Genomic DNA, 26,783 nt, shown 5'->3' with positions numbered 1-26,783 from the left:
CCGCTCAGAGCCTGGAGCCTGCTTCAGAGTCTGTCTCCCTCTCTCTCTTTCCCCTCCCCTGCTCACACTCTGTCTCTCAAAAATAAACATTAAAGAAAATTTTAAAAAACACAAAAATAGTTGACAACTTAGAGAAAACAGAATGTTACGCATAAAAGGAAAAGTAATCACGGCTCCGATGTAACTGACACGTGAACCTGAGTGTTAATACAACATGCATGATCACGTGACTGCACTGGGCTGAAGGGGACGTCCATGTGGCTGAGACAGGCAGAGGAAAGAATGAGATGTATTCCAGAGGGTTCTGTCAATAGATAATGCCCACAAGCGAAAAATCAAGATGTGGCCATCAAAGCGTGTTGCTCAGAAATATGGAAGTAAATCTCCAAACATTAGTTGCAGTAGTTTGAATGTTGAATGTGGTGGTCTTGTGCTCGCCGGCAGCTGGAGAGAAGAGAGGAACGTGGGGGCTGGGACCATTGGTTTTGATTAAAACGTAGAGACCTCTGTTTCTTTAAACCATATGCATCTGTGGCTTTAAAACAACAGCAACAGAAGTCTGCCCAGAAGTGGAGCTCCCGGCTCCCAGTTTGCTTTCACTGCTGGTCCATACCCGACCCTCTCTGATCTCGCTCGAGAAGCTGTATGTATGTAATCACACCCACCTCCCTCCCCTCCCGCCCCCCTGATCTGTGCTTCCTGCGCGCCCCTCCCCCTCAGGCTCCCATCCTCCCCCAACACCAGGTATCCGCTATCCCAAAAGCTTGTCCATTACACCCAGTTTCTTCCACATCCATATGTGCTCCTGAAAATATACTGGTCATTTGTAGCTGTTTCTAACTTTATCAAAAGGGTATCAAGCTGTAACGACTTTTTCCTTCCCACTCAATATTATATGCCTTAAATGTATCCACATTGAACTTGAACGTGTCTGTTATTTTTCCTGCTTTGATATTCTTTTGTAGGAATAAACAACTTATCTATCCATTCTCCTGCTGCTGAGCATTTGAATTGCTCCTCGGTTTTTGCTGTTATGAACAAGGCTGCGATGTTCTTTCTCTGCTGGTGCACACACGTCTACCCTTGGGAGTGGAAATGACTGATGGTGGAATATGTGAAACGTAGACCTTACAACTCGCTGCCAAACTGATTTCCAAACAGCGTGTATGTGACTGTCCACCTCCTGTTGATCAAGCATACGTAGCTTCTTAACCGCAGTCTTGATTTGAATTTGCTGATCACTAATGATATTAGTGATACAGCAATAAAGTCACATTAGTAATTACTAATGATATTAGTAACTGGAATCCTCTCGCATGTATTGACCATATGTACTTTTTCTTTTTTTAAAATTTGCATCCAAGTTAGTTAGCATATAGTGAAATGATGGTTTCAGGAGTAGATTCCTTAATGCCCCTTACCCATGTCGCCCATCCCCCCCCCCCCCCCCCCAGCCCCTCCAGCAACCCTCTGTTTGTTCTCTATATTTAAGAGTCTCTTACATTTGGTCCCTCTCCCTGTTTTTGTATTCTTTTTACTTCCCTTCCTTTATGTTCATCTGTTCTGTGTCTTAAAGCCCTCATACGAGTGAAGTCATATGATATTTGTCTTTCTCTGACTAATTTCGCTTAGCATGATACCCCCGGATCCATCCATGTTGCAAATGGCAAGATTTCATTCTTTCTGACTGCCGAGTAATACTCCAGTGTGTATTTGTACAACATCTTCTTTATCCATTCATCTATTGATGGACATTTGGGCTCTTTCCATACTTAGGCCAGTGTTGATAGCTCTGCCATAAACATTGGGTGCATGTGCCCCTTCAAAACACCATACCTGTATCCCTTGGGTAAATACCTAGTAGTGTAATTACTGGGTCATAGGGTAGTTCTATTTTTAATTTTTTTTAAGTTTTTATTTATTTCTGAGAGAGAGAGACAGCGTGAGCAGGGGAGGGGCAGAGAGAGAGGGAGACACAGAATCTGAAACAGGCTCCAGGCTCTGAGCGCACCCTCCTCCCTGACCTGGCGATCCCAGGCCTTCTTAGAAGCTTCTAGAAGTTCAGCTCTGCTTGTATTTCTCTCCTGCCCAAACCCTTTAACGGCTCCCAATTAAATCTAAATTCTGGGGACTCAGGCCCAGGCATTAGCGGGTTTTTTGTTTTTTGCTTTTTTTTAAAAGTAAGCTCCATGCCCAACATGGGGCTTGAACTCACGACCTGAGATCAGGAGTCACAGACTCTACCAGCTGAGACAGCAAAGAGCCCCTGCATTGGTTATTTTTTTAATTCTTCAAGTGACTGATGGGCAGCTCAAGTGGAAAGTCACTGCCTTGGAGCAGTGCCATCCGAGCAAACCGTCTGTGATAACAGAAATGTCCCACGTCTGTGCTGTCTGATACGTGGCCACCAGCCACGTGAGGCTATCAAGCACTTGAAACGTGGTTTGAATGACAGCGGAGCTGAGTATTTAATTGTGTTTAATATTAAATAATTTAAGTTACAATAGGCCAATATATTGGACAGCATAGTCCTAGAGAACGAATACAGTGATTTTTACTTTTTGTAAAACAGAGCCCTCTTTTAAAAAAATTTTAATGTTTATTTACTTAAAATTTTTTTATGTTTACTTATTATTGAGACAGAAACAGAGCATGAGTGGGGGAGGGGCAGAGAGAGAGAGCGAGACACAGAATCCGAAGCAGGCTCCAGGCTCCGAGCTGTCAGCACAGAGCCCGACGTGGGGCTCGAACCCACGAACCGTGAGATCATGACCTGAGCTGAAATGGGACACTTCACCGACAGAGCCACCCAGGCGCCCCCATTTGTTTCACATTTTTACAGTGTAAGAAAATCTTGCTTAGAAATTCTGTCTGAGCCCATTTGCCACAAGCAAGATTCAAACCAGTTCCTTGACACGCAGACGTAGATTGTTTCCACTGGACCACACCGCCCACTCCCCCAGCACCGAGCACACGCCACCTCGCCCCTGGGTCCCTCCAAGCTGCGGTGTTAACTCCTCCTTCCTGATGTGGGCCCTAAGTCCCCCGCCACTCCCCTGACCTAACAAGGTCCAGAGGCTTGCTTCGGAACCCTAGAGCCTGCTCTGGACCCCCAGGCTTCTCTGCTGTGGGGCCCCAAGTCCCCTGACTTCGGTCCTGACTTCTGTCTCACACAAAAGTGTGAACCAGGCACCGGCGTCAGCAGAAGGATTTCACTAAGACATTTGTGAATCGGCTCCAAGCTGGGCCGGGCACCTGGGCGCCTGTGACCTGTGCATTTTAGGTCCTACCCCTGGAATAGTGATCCACCTGCAACAACCCCAAACCTGCCAAGGGAGAATCCGCTTTTGAAGAGAATTCCCAAATGATTCGTTTGCACATTAAAGTCTGCAGAGCAGGAAGTTAGGCCTGCCTCCCAGGGGAAGGCGGCTTATGCCTGGCCACCCGTGTAACTGACCCTCTGCAGCTCTCTGGCTCATTGTCAGTGCCAGCTGTGAGGTGGCTAGGGTGTTATTGTAAGGAGAAATTGGGATATTAAATTGCAACCAAGGCCTGGGAGCTCAGGGCAACAAAGGGAGCCCTGGTTTCTTCCTTTCAACCAGCATCTGCATGACGGGCTCCATGACGGGCCCAAGAGATCTGCCGGAGAATTCTGAAGCCGCACGGCCACCTCCAAATAGTTTATTAAGATGTGACAAAGTAGGGGCGCCTGGGTGGCTCAGTCAGTTAAGTGTACAACTTTGGCTCAGGTCAGATTTCACGGTTTGTGGGTTCGAGCCCCGTGTCTGGCTCTGTGCTGACAGCTCAGAGCCTGGAGCCTGCTTCGGATTCTGTGTCTCCCTCTCTCTGCCCCTCCCCCCTCATGCTGTCTCTCTCTGTCTCAAAAGTAAAATAAACTATTAAAAAAAATTTTTTAGGGGCGCCTGGGTGGCTTAGTCAGTTAAGTGTCCGACTTTCGCTTAGGTCATGATTTCGCAGTTCGTGGGTTCGAGCCCCGCGTCGGGCTCTGTGCTGACTGCCAGCTCAGAGCCTGGAGCCTGTTTCAGTCTGTGACTCCCTCTCTCTCTGACCCTCCCCTGCTCACGCTGTCTCTCTCTCTCTATCCTAGAAATAAATAAAAAACATTAAAAAAAATTTTTTTAATGCGACAAAGTGGAGAAATGGATAGAGCCCTCGGTCTTAACCGAACTGGGGTGCACTGCACCGGGAACAGTTTAAAACATGCTTGATGCCCAGAAATTCTGTGCGTTTTTCACCATGGGCCTGCACACTTCAGGATGCCTATGGTGACACAGGCCTTTCCTGAAACATCTTCAAAAATTTGTGACGAGACTCTGGGCTAACGACAATTAAGAACAAATGAAAGCATGCGCCTGACAGAATGTGAACTATTGCTCTGACAACATTCAAACCAGAATATGCTTCGCAGAGTAAACACCAACTGGAATCTGGCTGCTCTGTTTGCAACAAGTTTGGATTTGCTATTGAAACAAATCGACAAGTACGAGGCTGAGGTCATGCGTGGCTCTTTTATTGCGACAGGAGTGGCCCTCTGTGCCAGCAGCGCCTGAGGCCGGGGCCGGCCCGAGGGACTCCTACCCCAAGGGGGAATTCTGCTGAGGCCACACTGTTATAAAGGCAAAACTTGTAAAACGCACTGCCGTAAGGACACGGTGTGTAGGGACAGCCCGCTGATAGGAAGGACGTTAGGGAACAGATGCAGGCCCTGGGTAATGACTGGTAAGTAGCCACCCCATGCCTCAGACGTTGGCAGGGCAGCAAGGTTACCCCATCTTACAGTTGAGGAAACTGACTCAGGAAAGGGCAAGGAAGGGGTCCAGGTTCTCAGGAGGACCGCATGTGGACCTGGGCATTCTGTGCCTCCCTGCAGGGAGATTTTGCAAACGCTTTTCCGATCAGGAAACTTGTGGGAAGAAAAGCATTACTTATTCAAATCCAGACTATCTAGTTGCAAGACGTTAAGGATCTGGAAGTGCCGGACGAGACCCAAATAGCTTATTTCCGAGACCACAGGTGTCTGGATATGAGCACATCCAAGATCGGCAGTGAGAGCAAATCGAAGAAGTACTTGCAGTACGTCCTGTTTGGCTTAATGGGGAGAGACCGGAGCTCAAGGGTTGATTCTACCACTTGTGAACACAGGACCTGGGCTACGGTGTCGTCTCTGGCGTCCAGCAAAATCCCTCTTTGAGCCTTGGCCTCCCAGACTCTTCCCCAGTCCCACCTCCCTAGAGAAGTAGTGCCCGGCTCCCCAAGTTTCAGGCGTGGTTTACTGGCGGTTTGGGATTTGCTGGCATCGTACGGGTCTCTTCCCCGCGAGCACAGCGCTCATCTCTGCGGGCTGAGCTGGCGGCGGAGCCCAGATCACTTTTGCCAGGAAGCAGCACCCGGAACGTGGCCGCTTCGTGCCCCAAGCCCTCGGACACCTCCCGGCTTCCAAACTCGAGCCTCGCCCCTCGGCCGAGGCCGCCACCGGGCGCCCACCCCGCCGTTCGGACCCCCGGCGATCCGCACGTCGGCGGCCGGCGCGCACGAAGGGCGCGGGGCAGGGGGACCCCGCGCCCACACGGGCACCCGCGGCCGCGTCGGGACCCGCGAGCGAGCGCCCCCAGGGCCCGGGGAGGGGCGCCAGGCCGCTCCGTCCAGCCGGGCGCCAGCTCCTCCCGGCCGGCGTGCGGGCGGGCGCCCCCCGACAGCTGCACACAAAGCCCGCTCGGCGAGCTCGGCGCTCGGCTCCTCAGGCCTGTGCCGCCGCGCGCCGCCGGGCGGCCCCGGGTTGGGCGTCGGGCCGCGGCAGGCCCGGGGCGCCGAGCGCCGCGCGCATCGAACCGGCGCGGGAGGGGGAGGGGAGCGGGGGAGGAGGGGGAGGGGGCCGGCGGGGGAGGAGGAAGAGGCCTCGCGCCGAGGAGGGAGCAATTGAATTTCAAACACAAACAACCGCACGAGCGCGCAGCACCGCGCCGCCGCATCCGCGCCCGCCCCGTCCGAGCGGCGCGGGCGCACAGCCGTGGCCGCGCCGGAGCTGGGGCCGGGGGCCGCCATCGAGGCGGGGGCCGCGCGAGGGCCGGAGCGCAGCGGCGCCGCCACCGCCGCGCGCGCAAACTTGGGCTCACGCTCGCCGGCGCGGCGCGGAGCCCGGGGCGCCCGGAGCCCCGCCATGTCGCGCTCCAACCGGCAGAAGGAGTACAAGTGCGGGGACCTGGTGTTCGCCAAGATGAAGGGCTACCCGCACTGGCCGGCCCGGGTGAGCAGCGCGGCCCGCCGCCCCGGCCCCGGGCTGGGTTGCGTAACAGCCGGGAGGACGCGGGCGCCGCGCGCTGAGGGGCGCGGGCGGGGGGCGGCCGAGTCCCCGGCTCGCTGCGAGCGCCTGCTCGCCCCCCGCCGGTTACATAATGGTGGGGGTGGGGGCCCCGGCGAGCGCGCCGTCCGCGCGGCCCCCCCCCCTTCCTGAGCGCGGCGGCTTGGGGCGCGCGGCCTGTGCTGGGGCCGTCGGGAACCCCTCCCGGGCGCCCCGGGACCCCCTTAGAGACCCCCGCTGCCCTCCCCGATCGCTGCCCCCGCTCAGACCCTGCTTGGACCCAAAAGGTAGCAGGAGGGTCCCAGCCCGGGGAGGGATCTGCGGACGCGGAGTTCCCTCCAGGAAAACTTTGGTTTGGGGCGGCCGCGAGAGGTCTGAAGTTGGGAGGGTCGAGGAATGTTTGGGGGCGGCGTAAGAGGGGATCTACTTGGCTCGGAAATTAGTCGCCAGAGCCCTTCGCTGCTCAGCCCCGCAAAAATAGCCCCCCGTCGGCTGCCAGTTCCAACTGGGGGCCGAGGGTGGCAGGGCCCCTGGGAGGCCGGCAGGTCCAGTCCAGGCTGCCCGTTCCTGGAGGTGGGGGGAGCCCCAGCTGCTTCTCCCCTTAGATAGCAGCCTCCCGCCACAACGGCCCAGTGTGCCATGTGGTTCGCTGAGCCCGCCAACTTGAGGGCCTGCCCCCCCCCCGCCCCCCAGCACCTGGCCAGGTGGGAGGGTGGGGCTCAGGGGGAGGAACCTGGTGTGTTCCTCAGGTTTCCGCGAAGGACTGGGAGAGCTCTAGGAGGGATGGAGGGAGGGGAGGTTGCTGGAGGAGTTTGGGGGTGTCACAGGGGGCAGTGCCTCTGGCAGCTTCCAAGTGGGGCTGCAGAGGCCTTAGGAATTGGGTGCAGGCGTGACTCCGTCCCCTGGAGGTAGGACTCTGGGGAGTGAAATAGGGCCCGGAGCAGTGGGTGGAGGGAGCTTTCCGGGCGAGGGGGCCAGGTGCCGAACTGCCTCAAGGCTTTAGGTTACCGTCATCCACGTGAGTGTGTGTGTCTTTATCTGGACCTGACCCTGCCCGGAGCCTGGGAAGTTGCCCCAGGCTCCACCTGGGTCCTGTTCAGGCGGCCAGGCCAACTTTGGGGCCACTCAGAAAACCGAGGAGCACCTTCCTCACCCCGTACTCGCTCCCGAGGAGTGTGCTTAATCCCGTGTGTTTTGAGCTCCTTGTTCCCTGAAACTTCTAGGTGTCCGGCCTCTGGAGTGGAATCCAGGGGGTCTCTTAGCTTCCGGGGCCTCCTAAGCACCTGGGCCGGGGGTTGGGTGGCGGGGGGGGGGGGGGGGGGGGGGGCTCTGTGAGGAAGCAGCCAGACAGTCTTGTGTGTATTTTGGGGTATGTGACGTGTGAACACTTGCGTACTTTACCCTGCACCTTTGAACCATCTGGCTTCTTGGCCCAGATGCCAAGGCCCTGTTGGGCAGGGCAAGAACTGAACCCATGTCTCTACGCCTCCTGCCTCCTGGGGGTGGGACAAAGTCCAGAGGCTGGGCCAGGCCCCAGGGAGGGGGTGCAGGTGGAATGTGGGTTGCAGGGGACTCTTTCCGGATCAGGGAAGAGAAAACAGGGAGGGGGACACAGACGGGCCCACGTTGGCCCCTGGGAGGTAGACCTTCTGGTTTCTGGTGGCCTTTAGGGTGAGGCCGCACCTGGGACTGGGGATGCTATTTAGTTTTGAAGGGCGGGACCAAGGGGCAGTGTCTTCTTGTTGAGGCCTGGACCTTTTAGATAGAGTGAGGCTTGGGAAGGGGAGGTCAGACTGGATCTCCAGGAGATAGGGAGGGCGCCACCCTCTGCCCGGCTCCAGCTTCCGGTTGTGACATCTGGGGATCAGTGTACCCAAGGCTCTTATCTCCCACATAGATCCCCCTGGGATGTGGAAAGAGCAGACACATCTGGGCCTCCTCACCAGGCGCAGATGCTGTCTTAGCCCCTAGGGTGGCAGAGGGACGGGGTCTGGCCTCTCCCGGCAAGGAGTCGGGGGGCCTCGTGGACAGCCAGGTGAAGGCCGCTGAGTGGATTTTCCTTCCTCAGCTGAGTGGATTTTCCTTCCTCAGCCCCCGCTTCCGGGGAGGATGGCTGACTGTGGGGGAGACTGGAGAGCACAGCCAGAGGGGCCACGTGGTTAGGCCAGACCTGTCTGGATTGTAGTGGGACTCGTCTTAATCGTCTCCCTCCCCTCTTCCTTCAGCCTGACTTCTTGGGCGGGGGTGCGTTGGGGTGAGGGGGGATCTCCAAGCACTTCAAGGCTCAGGGATCTCCCCCCCCCCAGGTTCCTTCCTCCTCTCTCTGCTTCCTGTTTCACAATCCCAGAAAACCTGAGCAGCCAGAGGGCCTCACCCAGTTTTCCTCCCTCCCCCACGGCCAGGCACCACCTTCTCTTTTCTGCCTCTTGGGCTTGCCACACTTTCCCGGCCCCAACTGTCTCCTGCCCCAGATTTTCCGGTTCCTGGGTCAGGCCGGGCTTGGCTCTGGGTGTGGTGGTCAGAACCCTGGCTGGCACTCAGCGTGGGCTTAGCCTTCCCGCTGTCCCCTCCCCCATGGGTTCAGTCCCCTCCCCCATTCCTCACCTGGGTTCCCTCATGAGGCTTCAGAGGGTGGCTGGAGCTCTGTTGGGGGGGGGGGGGGGACAGCCTTTCATGTGCTCAGGTCTGCTGGAGCCAGGCAGATGCAGAGGGTCGTGCCTGGAGTGGATGGGCCCTGCCTGGGAGGATTCACTTGCCTGAGTTCCCGGAATGGCTGCGAAGTAGCAGAGCCCCCTCCCCTGTTGGCAGTGGGCGCAGTGGGGTCCCTGGCCCTGATCTGGCCCCACCCTGACCCACTTATCCTTGACTCACTTGTTGTGAGTCACAGCCTGGATATAAAGGCCCCGCCTGGGAGACACAGGCCTGTGTTGGGGATACAGGGCTCCCCTGAGACCTCACGTCCTCCATACGGAGGAAGAACTGCCCTTTGCTTCCAAATGCGAGAAACCAGGTTTCCTTTGTAGCTTGAAGGATGGAAGGGACTTTTCCCGTTTGAGGTGAGGGGTTAGGAATTTGACTGAGTGCAAACAGCCTACCGACCTGTCCTGGCCCTTCCCCCACAGGTGCCCACGGCCCAGGCGAGGCAGGGAGCAGGGTGACCCTCTTGGGGCCGGTGCCCATGTGCCCGGACCCCTGGCTTCCCTCTTTCCTCCAGACCCCCCTTTATTTGGCTAGAAGTCAGCAGGTCTGGCGTGTCATACTATTTTTAATTCTCATCCATTCTTTTGTTTCTCCTCCGCCCCTGAGGCTGGGCAGCTGGTGGCCCCCTGGGTCCCCTGTCACACCGTTCAGCTGCCTGTGAGTTCACTTTACATGGGAAAGCCCTGCAGAGCAGCCCTTGGAGGGCTGTGCTCCCAGAGAGAGCTTCCCGTCCCCTCCTGTCTGACCCTTCCTTCACCCCACCCCCTCTCCTGAGCCTCAGTTTCTTCCCTTTCACCCCATGAGCGCGTTGAGGCGCAGGCTCAGGTGTGAGCCCAGAGCGGGAGGCGCCCTGTCGCGCCCCCAGCAAGGCACCTTAGTCCCCCACCCCTGCCCTGGTTTCTGGGGTCGAGAGCTGTGGAGAAGAGGCCTGGGGAAGGGTTTCTGCTATTGTCACGCATGTGTGTCTCCTGGGACCTCTAAGCCCTGGAGACTCTCATTTTGTTTTTCGCTTGCCCCCCTCTGAGCAGAGGGTGGGGAGCCAGCTGGTCACAAGACCCAGGTGTCCCGCTGAGGCCTGGCTCCTCCTCCGCCCGCACCCTGGGCCTGGCTTCCTGAGAAGGGCCTGGGCCCTCCAGCGCTGGCTGCGGTTTCCAGCGCAGCCAGGGACCCAGGTGCCAGACTCCAGGCTCGGGAGGTGGGGTGTGTGAGTGTCCCCTCCTCCCCAATCCGGAGGGGGAGGGGTGGTCACATTCCTGGTTGCTGAGTGGCCGCGGGGGCGGGGTGGGTTGTCATGGCGATGGGGATCTTGTTTGTGGGGGGAACCTCGTGCCTTTCCACCCCCTGCTATCACACCCCAAGCTCCTGGTCATGGGGAGGGCCCAGTTGGTGCTCGCCTTTCCTGGGGGGAGGGGCTGGACTTCTGTCCCCAGAGGCCACAGGGCGAGGGGGGAGGTGCCCAGGAACCTGAAGACTCCAGGCCTGGAGCAAGATGCCCTCAGATCCGTGCCCAGGTCCACCGCGTCTCCTAGGTGTGTCCCTGCGCCTTCTCAACCACCCAGCCTCCCTGTGTCCCCAGGCCCCCAGGTCAGACACCGTGTCCCAGTCCTGGTGGTAATCGATGCCTCGGGTTGTCTGTCTCTGCCCTATCTGCGCCTGGGGCCCCAGTCAACATGGCCACCTGGCCCATGTCCGGCGGGAAGCCAGGCAGCTGCTGCAAGTGTTGCTGGGAGTTGTAGTCCCCCGACCCCAGCTCCGCTTGGCCCCGCCCCCCAAGGCCTGATCTGGGGAGGCCGTTGGGGCCCCTGCTTGTGCATTTCCCTGACGGGTACCTCTGCGCCTTACCCTTCTCGTGCCCCCAGGACGTGGGGGGCAGGGTTCAAGTCAGGACCAGCTCCGAGACCCTCACTGACTTATGTCATTGGCCGGCGGGGGGGTGGGGGGGCTCAGTTTCCTTATCTGTAAATTGAGAGAGTCTGACTCCTATCAACAGATTTTTCAGAGGGTTCTCCAGAAGCTTTTGGGGTTGCGCCCTGTGGGGGGTATTGAATAGGCAGGTCCTTGGCCTTACTCCACAGGCGAAGTTATGGCCGTTTAATCCTGCCGACCCCGTGGTCCAAGTTTTGGGACCCTCTCCATTTACAGACGAGGAAACTGAGGTAGAGGGCAGTTCAGTACAGTTCCCAAGGTCACACAGGTACTGGCGGCGGCCCTGGGAGTCAGACCTTGGTGGGAGAAGAGGTGGACAGGGTCTCTCGGGTCACGAGCAGACGTGGGAAGGTGCTCGAGCACTCGGAGGGCTGACTCTGGCTGCCGTGGGGCCTGTGCGTCGTAGATGGGCTGTGGTCCAGTGAGAGGAGGCTGAGAGCCCGGGGGGGGAGGTGACGGCGGGTGGGCCAGGTGCTGGTGGTGACGTGGGCTCGTGGGCAGGCAGGACGGTGCCGTCTGGCTTGAGGAGCGGGGCCGAGCCCAGGTTTCCGCTGGGCCTCCCGTCTGACTTAGAACAAAGTTCCACTGCTGAAAAGGGTTCAGGTACCACCCCAGTGCCTTTAGGCCCCTCAGTCGGGTTTTGCACAGATGCATCCTGGAGGCACCTCGGCCCTGAATTCGTGACCCTAGGACTCCGTGCGCACTCACTTCCCTTTTCTTACTCCCAGATTGACGAGATGCCTGAGGCCGCCGTGAAGTCGACAGCCAACAAGTACCAAGTCTTTTTTTTTGGGACCCATGAGACGTGAGTGAGGGGCCAGAGGTGGGGAGGGCTGTGGGCAAACCGATGCGGGCGCCCCTTCCCCGTGGGCCACGCAGCTCAGGCAGGGAGGGCTCCAGAGCACAGTCTCCCGTCTCTCCCCAGGGCATTCCTGGGCCCCAAAGACCTCTTCCCTTACGAGGAGTCCAAGGAGAAGTTTGGCAAGCCCAACAAGAGGAAAGGGTTCAGCGAGGGGCTGTGGGAGATCGAGAACAATCCTACTGTCAAGGCCTCGGGCTACCAGGTGAGCAGCCATCGGCCCCAAAGACCCCCTGGAAAGCAGGTGCGGCCACCGGCTCACTCGGGACCCCGGGGGGACCCCCGGGCACACACGGGACGCTTAGCCTTCAGGCCTGAGAAACCAGGGCTCTCAAGGGGAGACGCTCCTGGGGTGGGGGTGGGGGAGGCCCTGCAGGCGGGGCTGGGGTTGGGGGGCGTGCAGTATCGTTGTGCTGCTAGACAGTGGCCTGGGGGGCAAGGACAGACCAGAGGCGGTAAGTGGGGACAGTCCTCTACGGGGCCCAGCATGAGCGTAGGGCTTGGCCTTAACTCTTTCCACGAAGGCTTCCCGGAGGAGGTGCTCGTGAGCCGGGCAGGATGAGGCGGGAGGGTGGGGGGCGGGGGTTGGCGGGGAAAGGGTCCCAGCTCCCTTTGGGAGAAGTTGACCCGAGGTTTTGCCTCCTGCTCCAGCCCTCCCCCCTCCTGCACAGAGCCCTGCCTGCCCGGCCAGTGGGTTTAGCCCGGGGCTAATCCGACAGAGGTGGGTCTCAAATCACTCGTGAGACTGGGCACCTGGGGGGGGGCGGGGGCGAGGTGGGAGAAGGAAGGAGTGAGTGGCCGAGGGCGGGTCTGGGGAGGGGCACCCCGCAGGCCACGCGGGTGCCACTCAGCCTCTGCTGTCTCTGCGCACAGTCCGCCCCGAAGAAGAGCTCTGTGGACGAGCCCGAGGCCGAGCCCGAGCCCACGGAGGGGGACGGCGACAAGAAGGGCAGTGCAGAGGGCAGCAGCGACGAGGAAGGGAAGCTGGTCATCGACGAGCCGGCCAAGGAGAAGAACGAGAAGGGGGCGCTGAAGAGGAGAGCAGGGGACCTGCTGGAGGTAAGCAAACCCCGCCAGGGGCCCCAGGAAGCCAGCTGCCACTCCAGAGGCCCTGTGATCTGGGATGGACCGGCCCCTGGCCTGGGGGTCTCTTGCCAAGCAGCTTGGGCACAGGAGATGCTTCAGCGGCAGGGGGCTGGGGAGGGGGTTGCAGGTACATCCAGGAGGGAGCCTCTGTAGAAGGGGGGACACAGGTAGGTGACTGGCACCCCCCCTTTGGCCTCAGCCTGCCTCGTTTCTGCTGATCCTACCTAGGACTCCCCAAAACGTCCCAAGGAGACAGAAGACCCCGAAGGGGAGGAGAAGGAAGTAGCCCCCTTGGAGGCTGAGAGGCCCCCCCCTGCAGAGGTGGAGAAGAACAGCACCCCCTCTGAGCCCGGCTCTGGCCGGGGGCTTCCTCAGGAGGAAGATGAGGAGTTAGAGGAGGAAGAGGCTGCCAAGGAAGATGCTGAGGCCCCAGGCGTCAGAGATCGTGAGAGGTGAGGGAGCCCCCTGCCTGAGGCAGCCGGGCCTGGGGGGCGGCCAGCCACCGGGGCAGGGGGCCTGCCACCGAGGCAGGCAGGGTGGGCTCTCCCAGGACATTGACGCTGGCTGGGGTGCTGGGGTGCTGGGGTGCGGCCGGCCCAAGGCCACACCTATAACCCTTCTCTCCTCCAACCCTCACCCCGCAGCCTGTAGCCACCAATGTTTCAAGAGGAGCCCCTGCCCCAATCCTGCTGCTGTCTGGGTGCTACTGGGGAAACTGGCCATGGCCTGCAAACTGGGAACCCCACCCCGCTCTCCTCTGCCACTTACTCTCCCCACTCCAAGCCCAGCCCCTGGAGATTGACCTGGACGGGGCAGGCCACCTGGCCCTCACCTCCAGATCCCCACACCCCTGCGATCTGAGTCAGGGCCATGCCTTCTGCTTTGTGGGCTGCGATGAGGCCACTGTGTCCCTCCCTGTTGGGAGCTGTTTCCCAGGGTATCTCTTGGGGTCTGGAGTTGTGTTTCCACCTCCTGACACCTCTTCTCTGCCCCACCCCCCCAGCCCCAGCATTCTGGACCTCTGGATTAGCTGGCATGGGGGGGGGGGGGGAGACTGGAAGGGATGGAGAGTAAACAGCAGGGTAGGCTCCTGGGCCTGAGAAGGGCGATCTTCAAGTTGGGGTCGGGGGCGGGCAGGAAGATGGCATCGTCTCAAGTTCCTGTCCCTTTTTCCCGGACCTGTCCTCTCAGTCACCTAGATTCAGGGAAAGTGGGACAGCCGGGGGGGGGGGGGCTCTCTTCCATAAACCCTTGATGATTGACAACATCTATTCTTCCTTTGGCCCCCCGGAGTTCTGGGAGTTGTAGTTGATCCTCAGATGCTCTGGGGGCCTCCGAGTTGTTTGGGCCAAGGACCTGAGACCCGGAGGGTTGGCTTCACCCGGCTAGGGTGGCAGTGTTGAGCATCTGCCCGCCTCGGGTCTCTGGCCAGAGATGGGGTGCCCTGGGGAGACCCCCACCCTCCTCTCCCTCTCCCCACAGTGCTCAAGGCCAGCCTACAGTCACGTGTGTCACCCAGACATAAAGGAAAAGACACATTTTTTAGGAAATGTTTTTAATAAAAGAAAATTAACAAAAAAAATTTTAAAGCCCCCCCCATCCCTTTGTGTGCCACCCCCTCCCCGCTCCTTCCCCTCTCTTGCCCCCGTTTCTGAGGTGCACTGGGAGGCTCCCCGTCTATTGGGGTTTGATGACTTTTCTTTTCGTAGCTGGGGCTTTGGTGTTCCTTCTGGTGTCCGTTCCCATCACGTCCCTCACCTGGTCTCCTCAGCGTTGTCACCAGATCCGAAGCCCACTGGGAGGACAGGGGAGTAGGTGCCCTTGCCCAGCCTCCGCAGCGGCCTCTCTCCCTTCTCCTGTCTCCCCCCTCTCCCTCGGGCTCTGATGAAAAATTGCTGACTGTAGCTTTGGGACTTTAGCTCTGAGAACCGTAGACGATTTCAGTTCTAGGAAAATAAAACCCGTTGATTACTACATTGGATCTTGGCTGATTTCTGTGGGTGGGCGGCAGGGGGTGTTGGTTAACTGGAGGGGTGGGACGGGGAAAGGGAATGCAGGCCGATGCCAGGCCGCCTTCCCAGACGGAGGAGGCGGTGCCAGCCTCCATTCTCAGGCTGCCACACAGGAAGGCAAAGACCCAGGAACGAGCTGCGACGTTCTGCGCCCAGCTGCTGAACGCTGTCCGCCCCTCTGCCACCCGGGAAGCCTTCAAGGCCTGCAGGAGTGCCGTGTGCCTGCTGCCCATCCGACCGCAGCCCCTGGCGGCCGTGGGAGGGGAGGGGCTGCTGTGTTGCTGAGCCGGGGATGCCGGCCACCCTCCGCTGGTGGGGAAGGGCCGGGGCGGGGGGGCCGGTAGCGTGGAACGGCCTGCTACCCCGAGGTGCGCGTGGCGGCTGGACCGGGTCATCCCAGGATCCTCCCACAGCTGACATTTTGTGACTAGCTCATCGACCGGCATTGGAAGGGCCCACGTGTCATCCCTTTCTGCAGAAGACCTAAGACAGTTTCTTAATGTGCCCTGGCCCCCCCTGCCCACGGGCGCTCGGGCAGAGCACTGGCCGCCGCCCAGCCTAGGAAGGGAAGCCCTCTGCTTCGAACAAGAAGCCACAATGCCCTAGAAAATGGAGCCCTCCGCTCTGAGAACTACGATTCCCAGCGGCCTCCACGCCGAGCGTGTGCAGGGACGCGCCGAGCGCCGCGGCCTATCATGCCCTGCCTTCAACTCCCGACATGCCTCTCGGTGTGCCTTCATTTCCTTCCTTGATTTCCTCCTCCTCGACCAAATTTCCTGTTTCCGGCTCGCTCCGTAGCGGTGGACTACAGCTTCCAGCTTTCAGAGCGAGGTTGGTTTGAGCGTCCGCTCTGCACTCAGACTACATTTCCCAGGAAGCCGAGGGACGGGGGCGGAGGGCGCATGTGCGGACGCGGCGGCGCGGCGGGAAGCGGAGGTGAGCGGCGAGTGCCCGGTGGCGGTGGCCGCCCTGGGCTCGCCCGGGATTTCTCTGCTCCGACTGCTTGGAGCGGGTGGGTGGGGAAGACTGCTAGAAGCCCCCCGGGGACAGCCCCTGCAGGTGTGCGGGAGAGGAGCGCAGGGCCCAAGGGCTGGCCTCTGGGGGTCACCTCCCGGGGCTGCAGACCTCGAGTGGCCGCTGCCTGGCCCTTTGCCGCGATCCCGCTGGCGTCCTGGGGCCGAACGCTGGCCCTGCTCCCGCGCAGCTGCGAACCAGCGCAGGCCCCGCAGCCCCCAGCGCCCGCTCTCCTCGTCTGGGGAACGAGCCGTGGGGTACGGGCGGCGGGAAGGTCAGACGCCGGTTAAGCGTGAGGCTTCTCGCACTGTGCCTGTCACTATGTCCTAAGCATTTGTTGAGTCTGCACGGGGACATTGAGGCCATCGTTAACTGAAGATGACATTAGGCACGTTCTTTTTCATACTGAGAAGTGTAAAGAAGAAAAACCCGGACGGTTCAGATAAACCAGGTTTCTCCCCCCAGTGCGCATAGTTGGAAAATGTCAACAGAGATTGTGGGAAAGGAACAAGATGAACAGTAACTGCTTTCTCCCAACAAGTACTTGCTCCAAACAAGTACTTGCTCCAAACCGCTCCCTTGCTTCAGACAAGTACTTGAGCTGGTTCCTGTTGCCTTCGCAGATGTAAACCTGTGCCAGGATATATGTTTTTTAATTTGCCCAAAAGGCACGATGCTATTCGCATTATTCTGTACTTTTTGTTAAAACATGAAACGTTAGTTTGAACGACCCCAACAACCCTGTAAAGTTCTAAGGATGAGGACGCGAGCTTCTAAGTTAGGTCGCCTTGGATCCCAGAGGAAGTGGTGGACCAAGGGCTAGAAACCCACAGCTTTTTATGCCCTTAGAGTGCACTTCATTTGTACTTTGAAGTTAGACTCCAGAGCCCTGGGATCGAGCCCCCGCATCGGGCTCTGTGCTGAGTGTGGGGATTCCCTCCCCCTCGGCCCCTCTCCCTGGCTTGCTCTCTCGGGAAAAAAAAAAATTTGAGGCACTTAACTGTCTTTGGCCTCCATTTTCTCACCACCCCGTCTAATTCAGTCCATCATCCAGAATTGGAAGGCTTACAGTCTATCCTTACTTGGGAAATGTAGGACTTGGTAATCCTAAAGTCTGCCTCTGGAGCCTTTCCCCTTAGAAAAGAATCTGTCTGGGGCACCTGGGGGGCTCAGTCGGTTAAACATCTGACTTCGGCTCAGGTCATGATCTCACGGTTTGTGGGTTCGAGCCCCGTGTCGGGCTCTGTGCTGACAGCTCAGAGCCTGGAGCCTGCTTCGGATTCTGTGTCTCCCTCTCTCTCTGACCCTCCCCTGCTCATGCTGTCTCTCTCTCTCTCTCTCTCTCTCTCAGAAACAAATAAAATACTTAAAAAAAATTTTTTTTAAAGGAAAGAATCTGTCTTAGGGAGGAGGAGTGGTTATTTCCTGACCGAGTTGAGGAATTCTAAGTGGTGCAGGGACATTTTAGTACCACTATTTAATCTCTGCTGTTTATTTTTCCTTGTACCTGCCTGCCCCTTGGCCCTGTCTCTTTTTTGTTCCATTTACCTGTGTTTTCCTATCCTGCTGTTCCTGGGTTGGTCCAGTAACTGTTAAGTACCTGCCGTGCACCAAGCCCTGATCGGATCTGCTTGACCAGGGGTGACGAGATCACACAGTCTCCGGCCTCAATGAACTTTTTGGACTCTGAAGTGGGTTTGAAGGCCAGTTCTCTCACGTACTGGTTTTATGACCACGGGCAAGTCACTGAGCCTGTGTCCTCATCCGTAAGGTGAAGGTCGCATCCTGTGAGGGTTCAGTGAGAGGACATCCCTTTAGTGACGGCCTAAGTGTTTAGAAAGTGCTCCTTCTCTTGCTTCTTTGTCGGCTTGTCTCCATCTGTCTCCTTCAGGGCTGACGAGGAAGGTTCCTGGGTCCTCCCTGGCCAGCAGAGTTCTCACGGCCTCCAGCCATGCGTCTCTCTGCCCTGCTGGCCTTGGCCTCCAAGGTCACTCTGCCCCGCGACTACCGCTATGGGATGAGCCGCCCAGGCTCTCTCGCAGACAAGAGGAAGAACCCTCCGGGGACCAGGAGACGCCGGGTGGCCGTGGAGCCCATCTCGGATGAAGAGTGGCATCTGTTCTGTGGGGACAGGGTGAGCCTTGGAGGAGGTGGGGGGGGGGGGGCTCCTGGGGAGGATCCCCCTCCCTGACCCTCACGTCTTCCTGCAGGTGGAGGTCCTAGAGGGCAAGGATGCTGGGAAGCAAGGCAAAGTGGTTCAAGTCATCCGGCAGCGCAACTGGGTGGTCCTGGAGGGACTGAATACGGTGAGTGAGGATGGGCGCTCGGGAAGCCCGTCCCCTCTGTCACTGCATTTGCAGCGCGTAGGGAGGCAGGAGCTAGCTGCAGGGACAGTGAGACGGCTGACGTTCTGTTCTCCAGCTTGGGCTGAACGCTCTGAGCTGCGGTGGGCAGGCCCCCTCTCACACCCCCTGGTTCTCATGCCCCCTCTCTCGGACAGCACTACCGCTACGTGGGCAAGACCGTGGATTCCCGGGGAACCATGATCCCCAGCGAGGCACCCCTGCTGCACCGCCAGGTCAAACTTGTGGATCCTGTGGACAGGCAAGCACGTGGGGCTCTGGCAGAGGGCTTGTCCACATAGGTGCGGATCACAGTTCTGCGAAAGGAATGGTGGGTTGGAGGCTCTGGAGGTGGAGAGGGGCCGTCCGTCTCATAGACCTGATCCCCTGGGGGTCAGCCCCCAGTAGACAGAGCAGCAACAAGATGGCGACCTTCATGTCTTCAGCCATTGACTGGTAGGGGGAGGGGGGCGGGCATGTAGCCGGAAGACATGGTTCCCAGGCTGGGCTCATCTCTTCTGTCCACCAGGAAGCCCACCGACGTGGAGTGGAGATTCACAGAGGCTGGAGAGCGGGTACGTGTCTCCACAAGATCGGGGAGAATTATCCCCAAACCTGAGTTTCCCAGAGCTGACGGCATCGTCCCTGAGACCTGGACAGGTGAGGCTGGGCGAGGGGTGGGGGGGGGCAGGGAGGAGGAGAGGGAGGGAGGGGACTGCCCACCCATCGTCTTCCTTCCTCTGGCTCAATAGATGGCCCCAAAGACACATCAGTGGAAGACGCTCTAGAAAGAACGTACGTGCCCCGTTTAAAGACACTGGAGGAGGAAGTGATGGAGGCGATGGGGATTCAGGAGACGCGGCGACACAAGAAAGTTTACTGGTACTGATCTTGGGGACAGGGGCTGTTCCCCTCGCCTCAGCCTCGAAGGTCGGGGCCACTCTTCTCCAAGACACCAGGAAGAGCCATGAGTTTCCCCCCCACGCAGCTGCCGCCGCCTGCTAGACCCCGACCCCTGCGCACCTGCGCTCAGGACTGCAGGAAGGGGCATCTGTCCTTATGTGTGACAGCCTGGGTGGAAGTTAGGCAGCCTCCACGGGGGCAGGGCTTGCGAGGCCCGGGGGACCCATGCGTCACGGGCTGCTGCCCGTCGGGGAGGCTGGTAGGGCTGGGGGCGGAGAAATCAAACTGGCAGAGAAATACAGATTTCGCTTATTTAATAAATTAAAGTCGTACACCGGATCACGTTAACACGTGGAGGGAGAGGCCAGGGTTCCAGGGACCTAGGAGGCTGGTCCCCTGGGCGAGGAGGTCAGGCTGCATCCGGGGGGCTCTAGGCGGGGGTGGTCAGCTGTCTTCAGTTTCCAGAAGAGAGAAGGCCTCCCCCAGGGGCCTCTTGGTGGCCACCAGCACCAGGTTTCTGGGAGAGAGCTCAGGACTGAAGATGGGCAGGAGCTCGGCGTGGAAGTCTGGAGGAAAGGCGGGGCTGCTCAGGCGGGGAGAGGCGCCCAGCCGCTCCCAGGCGGGCCTGTGGGCGCAGCCGCAGGCCTGAGGGTGTCAGGAGACCCGGTTCTCTACCGGGAATAACGGTTCTCTACTGGGAATAGAGGTGCGCAAGGCCCCGACTCCCCCCCCCCCCCCGTGGTTCTCGCTTAAAATGCAAGCCAGATAGGGGCCTGATGGAGCGGGAATGCGCGCTGGCAGGTCTCCCACCCCACAGAGCCCCGCCTGGGAGATGGGCGGGGCCTGGAGGAGGAGCCCCTCCCCCCGCGGCCTTCCCGCAGGCCCCCCTCACCCTGCTCCTGAAGGTAGAGCAGCCGGTCCAGCAGGATCAGGGTCTCCACCAGCGGGGCCAGGAGCAGGGCCAGGCTGAAGAAGGCCACCACCCGGTTCTCCTGGGCCTGCTGGGCCCGGAGGGCGGCCAGGTCCAGTGGCAGCTGGGGGTCCAGCCCCGCCCGCTGCAGCCCCCGCTGCACGTATCTGTGGGGTCAGCCACAGACCGCGCTCAGTTCGGCCTCAGGAGCCGCCACCTCCCACCCGGACCGGACGCTCTCGACCCGACGGCGGCTTTGCTTGACTTGTGTCCCTGGCACGCATCTTTAAGTTGCCCTGGCCGGGAACTGTCTGCCTGTCCAATAGCAGACTGATCCCCAGACTTCTTTCCAGCCAGATCTGTACAATAATCTGGCCGTATTTTTAACACTTAAAAAACTTGACAGTCCCTGGACAAAAGAGTGACAACTCTGTTCTAAAATCCTGAGAAGCTGCCCAGTCAGACTTCACAGTCAACACCCTGGGCAAGTTTGGATCTTTTGTTTGTTTTGAGAGAGACAGAGTAGGGGGGGGGAGTTTGCCTGTGAGCAGGGGAGAGGCAGAGGGAGAGCATCTCAAGCAGGCTTCTGGCCCCACGACTGACATCATGACCTGCGCTGATGCCGAGCCAGCCGCCTACCTGACTGAGGCACCCGACGCCCCGTGGGCCTTTAGTTCGCACTAACAAGTGAGGCTGGGAGGGACAGGAGACCTGGAGTCCGAGATGCCCGGGCCCACCCCCACCTGCCCCAGCCTCACTCTTCGATCTTGAGCTCGTGGACCCTGGGGATCCCCTGCACGCCTGGCCGTCGAAGCTCGGGCCGGGCAGCCCGGATGACTGTCTCCAGCGCCGCGCGGTAGCAGTGGGTGCGGAGGCTGGGGCCCGCCTTGCGCAGCCGCTCCGCGTACTCCTCCAGCGCGTGGCAGGCGCCCTCCCGCAGCCTGTAGGGCAGCTCGGAGCCCCGCAGCCCCGCCACCCACTGACTCAGTGGGTAGCCGCCGGGCTCGCTCAACTTCATGTAGCAGCAGCCCACCGAGGCCAGGGCCGCCACTTCGGGGCAGGAGAAGTGCCTCAGCAAGGCAACGCTCAGGTCCCCGCAGGCGTGGAGGCCCGTCAGCAGCAGGCGGGCCCCGCACCCGGGCCGGGTCTCCAGTGGAAGCAGCAGCTCCGGGCACAAGGCCGTGGGCTCTACCCACCTAACCACGTGGTGTGGGGAGCGGCGCGGGCTGGCCTGGGTCACCTGTGGGGGCAGGTGAGAAGTCTGTCTGCCATCCCCAGGCCACCTCCAGCCACAGGGAGGGAGCATCCTCTGCGCTCCTTCCCGAGGAGGGAGAGAAGGCCGGGGCGGGGGAGGGCGTGGAGAGCTGGGCTGAACTCTGGGCCCATTGCCATCAGCTGTGAACCTCCTCTCTGGGTCCCCGTGCCGTCCCCTGTCACGAGCCTAACGATCACCCGACGGGTCGCCTCACGGGTGGCCGTGAGCAGCATGTGTCTGCGTGGAAAGCACTTTGGGACTACGGAGTGCCTTTACAATGTGAGGAGGTTTGGCTGAGGGGGGCCCTCCAAGGGGCAGCAGAACTGGGGATCACGCCATCTACCCCGGGGACAAGGGAGTCCGGCCCCGTGCCCGGCTCCCGCCAGGCAGACCTCGTGCCGCGGCCCCGGCTGCGCAGAGAGTGGGCCCACCTGGGGGTTCCTCTTCTCTTCTTTGTCCAGGGCCTGCAGCAGCTCCCGGTCCAGGCGCCGGGCCCTCTCCACCAGTCTCCGGTCCCCTTCGATGCTCTTCACCACCAGCCCCAGCCCCAGGGACATGAACCGGGAGAGATGGCCCTGGGGTCACGAGAGGGAGGGTGGAGACAGCCCCGTTCAGCGCCCTCTCCGCTGTCAGCCCCCCAAGCAGCGGCCTGGGCACCTGCCTACTTCCACCACCTCCCCGCACCTGCTGCCCTGGGCCCGTGGCCCAATAACCTGCCTCCAGCTCTCTATCCCCGCAGCTCAAAAATCAAAAATCCAAACACCCAGACCCGAAACCCAGACCATTTGGGGTCTGACCCACCTGGCCTGAGCCTATGTCCACGACCTGGGTGCAGCCTGTGAGGTCACTCAGCTTCTTCACCAACTGCAAGAGGAGGGAACAAAGCTCTCCTGGCCACCGGGTGGGGGCTCCCGGAGCAAACACCCCCAGCGGGGGCGGAGGGAGATGGGCAGGGGTGCCCCGGAAGACAAGAGGCACGGACACCGGGCCCGGCCTCCTCTCCTTGCACCTCTCGGCGTGAACAAGGAGAGCGCCGCCAGGAAGCCCTGGGCGGACCGCGGAGGTGGACAGAAGACCACGATTCAGACACAGCCACCTGCCAACCCGTCGAGGGCGAACGCACAAAACCCGGCACCGAGACAGGGCTGTCCCGTGCCCACCGAGGGTGGTCCCTGCGGGCCGTGCCAAGCGCGCATATCCTGGTCACCCACAGCCTGAGGGGTCCTCCCAGACACCCCCTGACCACCCCCTCCCCACCTCACCTCTCCTAGCCTCCGGATCTCATGCTGCTTCTTGGGCCTGACATGCTTCCGGAACGGCGCTGTTAGGCGGGAGCTCTGGCTGGGATTCTCCAGGAACTCTGAGGGGGTCTGAAACCCAGGTGTCCGGGTAAAGGCCAGGGCACTGGCTGTGGACTTCAGGGCCAGCAGGGTGAGGGGCCACACCGACCTGTACCTGAGACAGGCCAGCCCGGGTCCCCAGTGAATAGCTCCATTGCAACCTCACAGTGCCAGCCTGCAACCCAGGGAGCCCTGGGAGACTCTGAGCAACGGCTGACAGAGACTGGCCCCCCGGCCCCCCCAGCACGGGCCCCCCCCTTGCCCGTACCTGACCGCTTCGCCTTCCCCCGGCATCCCCAGCAGCTGCGTGGCCAGCTGTGGCGGGTTCAGTCCGTCCAGCGCTTCCTGCCACGAGCAAGGGAGTGTGCCCCACAGGTTGTCTGTGAAAAACTCCTGCAGAAGGGGAGAGGCAATCCGTAGGCCCCGGCCTCCCCGCCCTTGCCCAGCCCTCTCAGCGGAGGCCACTGGCTGCAGCCAGAGGTACACCCTACTCCTCTGAAGCCTGCTCCCACCTCCCCTCCCTCCCCAGAGCCCAAAGGGCATTCTGGACACCCCTCTGGAGTAGCACCCCTGCTCACTGATGCGTCCGTTTTCTCTGCTCAACTGTACTTAAGGGCACACCACGGTGACTGGCCTGTGGTTTTAGTGCATTGCCATTTGATAATCTACCATTATTACAGGGGCGCCTGGGTGGCTCAGCCGGTTAATTTTGGCTCAGGTCATGATCTCAGGCCACGGGAGCTCTGGGCTGACAGCGTGACGCCTGCTTGGGATCCTCTCTGCCCCTCCCCTGCTTGTGCGCTCTCTCAAAAATAATAAACTTGGGGCGTCTGGGTGGCTCAGTCGGTTAAACGTCCAACTTCAGCTCTAGTCATGATCTCACGGTTCATGGGTTCGAGCCCCGCGTCAGGCTCTGTGCTGACGGCTCAGAGCCTGGAGCTGCTTTGGATTCTGTGTCTCTCTCTCTCCCTCCCCTGCTCACACTGTCTGTCTCTCTCAGAAATAAGTAAAACATTAAAAAAAATTTTTTAAAGTAAACTTAAAAAAAAAAATCTATCACGAAGCACCTGGGTGGCTCAGCAGGTTAAGCATCCGAACTTCAGCTCAGATGATGATCCCATGGCTGGTGAGTTCAAGCCCCATCTCTGCTTTGGATCCTCTGTTTCCATCCCCCCCCCCCCGCCCCTCCTCCGCTTGTGTTCTCTCTCTCTCTCTCTCTCTCCCTCACAAAAATAAATAACATTAAAAAGTAATCTTCCATTATATGCACCACACATTTTATATGCCAGATGTGACATATGCCAGAATGTTTTTATTCATTTGTTTGTTTGACACAAATTCTGGAGCTTTGCTTATGCACCAAGCTCGAGTCTAGGCTCAGAGGACACAATGATGCAGACAGACAGGATTCTTGCTCTCACAGAGTTTACATAAAAAGAATACTTTCAGGTAACATCAAACGCCACACAGAGAAGAAAACACTAACGAAAATGGCAGCACGACGGAGTCTGAGAGAGCGCCACTTGAGAGAGGACTGGCGGACCAAAGGCTCGTCTGGGGAGCTGGCACTCGAGCCGAGACGGGGATGACGACCAGGCAAGAGCCATGGCTGCCAGAGGTCGGGGGAGCTTGTGAAATGGGTGAGGAGGGCCAAAAAGTACAAACTTCCAGTTATAAAATAAATCACGGGGGCGTGATGCACAACAAAGTGACCATAGCTAACGACGGTGGACTGCGTATTGCAAGTTGACAAACAGACCTCAGAAGTTCTCATCACAACAAATGTAACTTGAGAGGTGAAGGGTGTTAACTACGCTTTCCGTGGTGATCACTGTGCAACACGCACAAATGTCAAAGAACCACGGTATACCCGCAATACGTTACAGACCAATTTACACCTCGATTAAAAAAACTCCGATAATAGCAAACACTCGTAAGACATTTTAATATACCAGGCAGTGTCCGAAACATTTTCCACGTATTAATGCATTTAATCTTCAAACAGCCCTATAAGTACTATTTTTACTTGTCATTTTACAGACAAGGAAGCTGACACACAGAATTAAGGAACTTGCCCAAGTCAGAAAGCTAGTTAAGTGGTAAACGTCGGATCTGAAACCAACTGGACTCGCGTTCTTACTCTTTTTTTTTAAAATTTTTTTTAAATGTTTTATTTATTTCTAGGAGAGAGAGACAGCGTGAGCAGGGGAGGGTCAGAGAGAGAGGGAGTCACAGACCGAAACAGGCTCCAGGCTCTGAGCTGGCAGTCAGCACATAGCCCGACGCGGGGCTCGAACCCACGAACCGCGAGATCATGACCTAAGCGAAAGTCGGACGCTTAACCGACTAAGCCACCCAGGTGCCCCTCGCGTTCTTACTCTTAATCACTCTTTTCTTCTGCCTTCTTGTGGAGGAAAAGCATTCTAGGCTGACTAGTAAGTGCAAAGGCCCATATGCCTGCCATTATTTGTAGAACAGAAATCAGGCCAGCATCGGTGTAGTGGAGTCAACGTGGGAGAGGATGAATGTGCCAGCCTTCAGGAGGCAGCAGGGGACAGATCATGTAGCACTTTTTAGGTAATGGTAAGGAGTTAAGATTTCATCAAAGCACCTAGGAAGCAAGGCAGCGTCTTCATCAGATACATGTTTTTTAAGTAAACTCGACACCTAACTCAACCTTACTATTCCAAGATCAAGAGTAGCAGACTCTACAGACTGAGCCGGGCGCCCTGACCAAATTTACATTTTTTCAGAATTTATCTTTAGAGAGATTGCAAGTGTGAACCCCGGGGGAGGAGGGACAGAGAGGGAGGAAGAGAGACTCCCAAACAGGTTCAGTGCCATCAGCACAGAGCCTGACTCCGGGCCCCATCCCGCCTACTGTGAGATCATGACCTGAGCCAAAATCAAGAGTTGGCTACTCAACTGACTGAGCCCCAACCCCCTTCCCCCCCGCCCCCGGCCCCCGGAGCCCCAGATGCACAGTTCACAGGGATCATGCTGCTTTGCGAAGAAGTGGTTATGGAGAGGAAGAGAACACGGAGATCAGTTAGGAAGTAGTCCGGGAGAGAGATGAGGGTGGCTCGGCCCAGGTTAGCAATGGAGATGGAAACAAAGGGTGAATTTGGTGTCTATTCTGGAGGCAGAGCCAACAGAACGCTTTCAAGATCATGAAGGAAAGAGCTGAATCGAGAATGGCTTCTGAGCTTGGGGGCTGGGGCCACTTATACATCATCTCAGCCATTCTTCATAGTGCTCCTTCAGACAGGGATCCGTATTACAGCTGAGAAACGGGTGGCAGGAATTGCTTAAAAATGCCTACGGCTAACACAGTAAAGGAGGCAGTCAAGCGGGTCTGGTTCCAAAGCTGTAGTTGTTCACTAGGCCGCTAAGCCAGTACTTTCTGCAAGCTCGGACGAATGAACACGTGGGTTCCTGGGACACCTCACACGTCCCCGGGGGAGCTCAACGTGGCTGCAGCGTGGCTCCGTTGTCCATGCATTTTATTTTGAACTTGGGAAAATTAGAAAAACCACCTAGATACTAGAAATATTAATATGTATGTCAACTGAAAAACGGGGGGGGTGTAACCCCAGTTTTCACCCTTTCTTGTACAGCCAACAGACTGGAACCCCCAGAAAAAGAGAGAGTAGAAGCCACCTCTCCAGATTCTGTCCCTGCCGTGGGCACCCAGCCAACCGCACAACCGGGAGCACCCCGCCCACACCCCTGTGGCCTCACGATGATGTAGGCGTCCAGGATGGGGCGGTAGCGCGCCAGCACGCGGGTGAGGTTCACGGCCAGGTGCCTCCTCTCCTCGTGAGAGAGGCCGCGGGCGGAGACGCCCGGCATCCCGGGGTCCAGCGGGCGGCGTCAACGGCGAGAACGCGCCGAGCGGGGAGCCAGGGTCAGTGCCCCGCGGGGACCCCTCAGCTCCCGCTGCCCCGGCCTGCAGCTGGGGCGGAAGACTGAACGCGTCCCGTGACGTCACAAGTGGCGGCGGCGCGCACGCGCGGGGCGGGGCGCCGCGCACGGCGTCACAGAGGCGGGCCGCGGCGCCCAGGAGCGCCCTTCCCCGCGCACTTCCCTCCCCCCCGGAAGTGAGGGCGGTACTGCG

The 26,783-nt window shown here is 58.9% G+C and overlaps 3 protein-coding genes across 6 annotated transcripts; 2 read left to right on the top strand and 1 right to left on the bottom strand.

Annotated features, from left to right (window-relative positions):
* Window positions 1-5,973: 5,973 nt before the first annotated feature.
* HDGF (heparin binding growth factor) lies at window positions 5,974-14,866 on the top strand. 2 transcript variants are annotated; one of them, XM_039251405.1, is made up of 6 exons: window positions 5,974-6,265; window positions 11,674-11,750; window positions 11,871-12,009; window positions 12,678-12,863; window positions 13,119-13,342; window positions 13,535-14,866. In XM_039251405.1, the coding sequence occupies exons 1-6, from the start codon at window positions 6,179-6,181 to the stop codon at window positions 13,539-13,541; spliced, it is 720 nt and encodes a 239-aa protein (XP_039107336.1). In that variant the 5' UTR covers window positions 5,974-6,178; the 3' UTR covers window positions 13,542-14,866. The 2 variants fall into 2 exon arrangements, with proteins under 2 accessions (XP_039107336.1, XP_039107337.1); XM_039251406.1 differs by lacking the exon at window positions 5,974-6,265 and adding an exon at window positions 6,515-6,606.
* Window positions 14,867-15,667: 801 nt separating this feature from the next.
* Window positions 15,668-19,493, top strand: MRPL24 (mitochondrial ribosomal protein L24). Of its 3 annotated transcripts, none has more exons than XM_039251278.1 (6): window positions 15,668-15,733; window positions 17,808-18,050; window positions 18,127-18,222; window positions 18,417-18,520; window positions 18,788-18,918; window positions 19,011-19,493. In XM_039251278.1, the coding sequence occupies exons 2-6, from the start codon at window positions 17,868-17,870 to the stop codon at window positions 19,145-19,147; spliced, it is 651 nt and encodes a 216-aa protein (XP_039107209.1). In that variant the 5' UTR covers window positions 15,668-15,733; window positions 17,808-17,867; the 3' UTR covers window positions 19,148-19,493. The 3 variants fall into 3 exon arrangements, with proteins under 3 accessions (XP_039107209.1, XP_039107207.1, XP_039107208.1); XM_039251276.1 differs by lacking the exon at window positions 15,668-15,733 and adding an exon at window positions 15,746-15,838; XM_039251277.1 differs by lacking the exon at window positions 15,668-15,733 and having other exon boundaries at window positions 17,269-18,050.
* Window positions 19,459-26,608, bottom strand: RRNAD1 (ribosomal RNA adenine dimethylase domain containing 1). The gene is made up of 8 exons (XM_039251273.1): window positions 26,408-26,608; window positions 22,935-23,059; window positions 22,589-22,781; window positions 22,128-22,190; window positions 21,758-21,901; window positions 20,830-21,311; window positions 20,054-20,238; window positions 19,459-19,727 (listed from the first exon to the last, which is right to left on the bottom strand). The coding sequence occupies exons 1-8, from the start codon at window positions 26,516-26,518 to the stop codon at window positions 19,606-19,608; spliced, it is 1,425 nt and encodes a 474-aa protein (XP_039107204.1). The 5' UTR covers window positions 26,519-26,608; the 3' UTR covers window positions 19,459-19,605.
* Window positions 26,609-26,783: the final 175 nt, after the last annotated feature.

Source organism: Hyaena hyaena, unplaced genomic scaffold (genome assembly GCF_003009895.1).
Source record: "Hyaena hyaena isolate Hyena2069 unplaced genomic scaffold, ASM300989v1 scaffold_385, whole genome shotgun sequence".
NCBI classification, from domain to species: Eukaryota; Metazoa; Chordata; class Mammalia; order Carnivora; family Hyaenidae; genus Hyaena; species Hyaena hyaena.
Note: the sequence above shows the minus strand (reverse complement) of the source record. Positions and strands in the feature narration are given on the sequence as shown.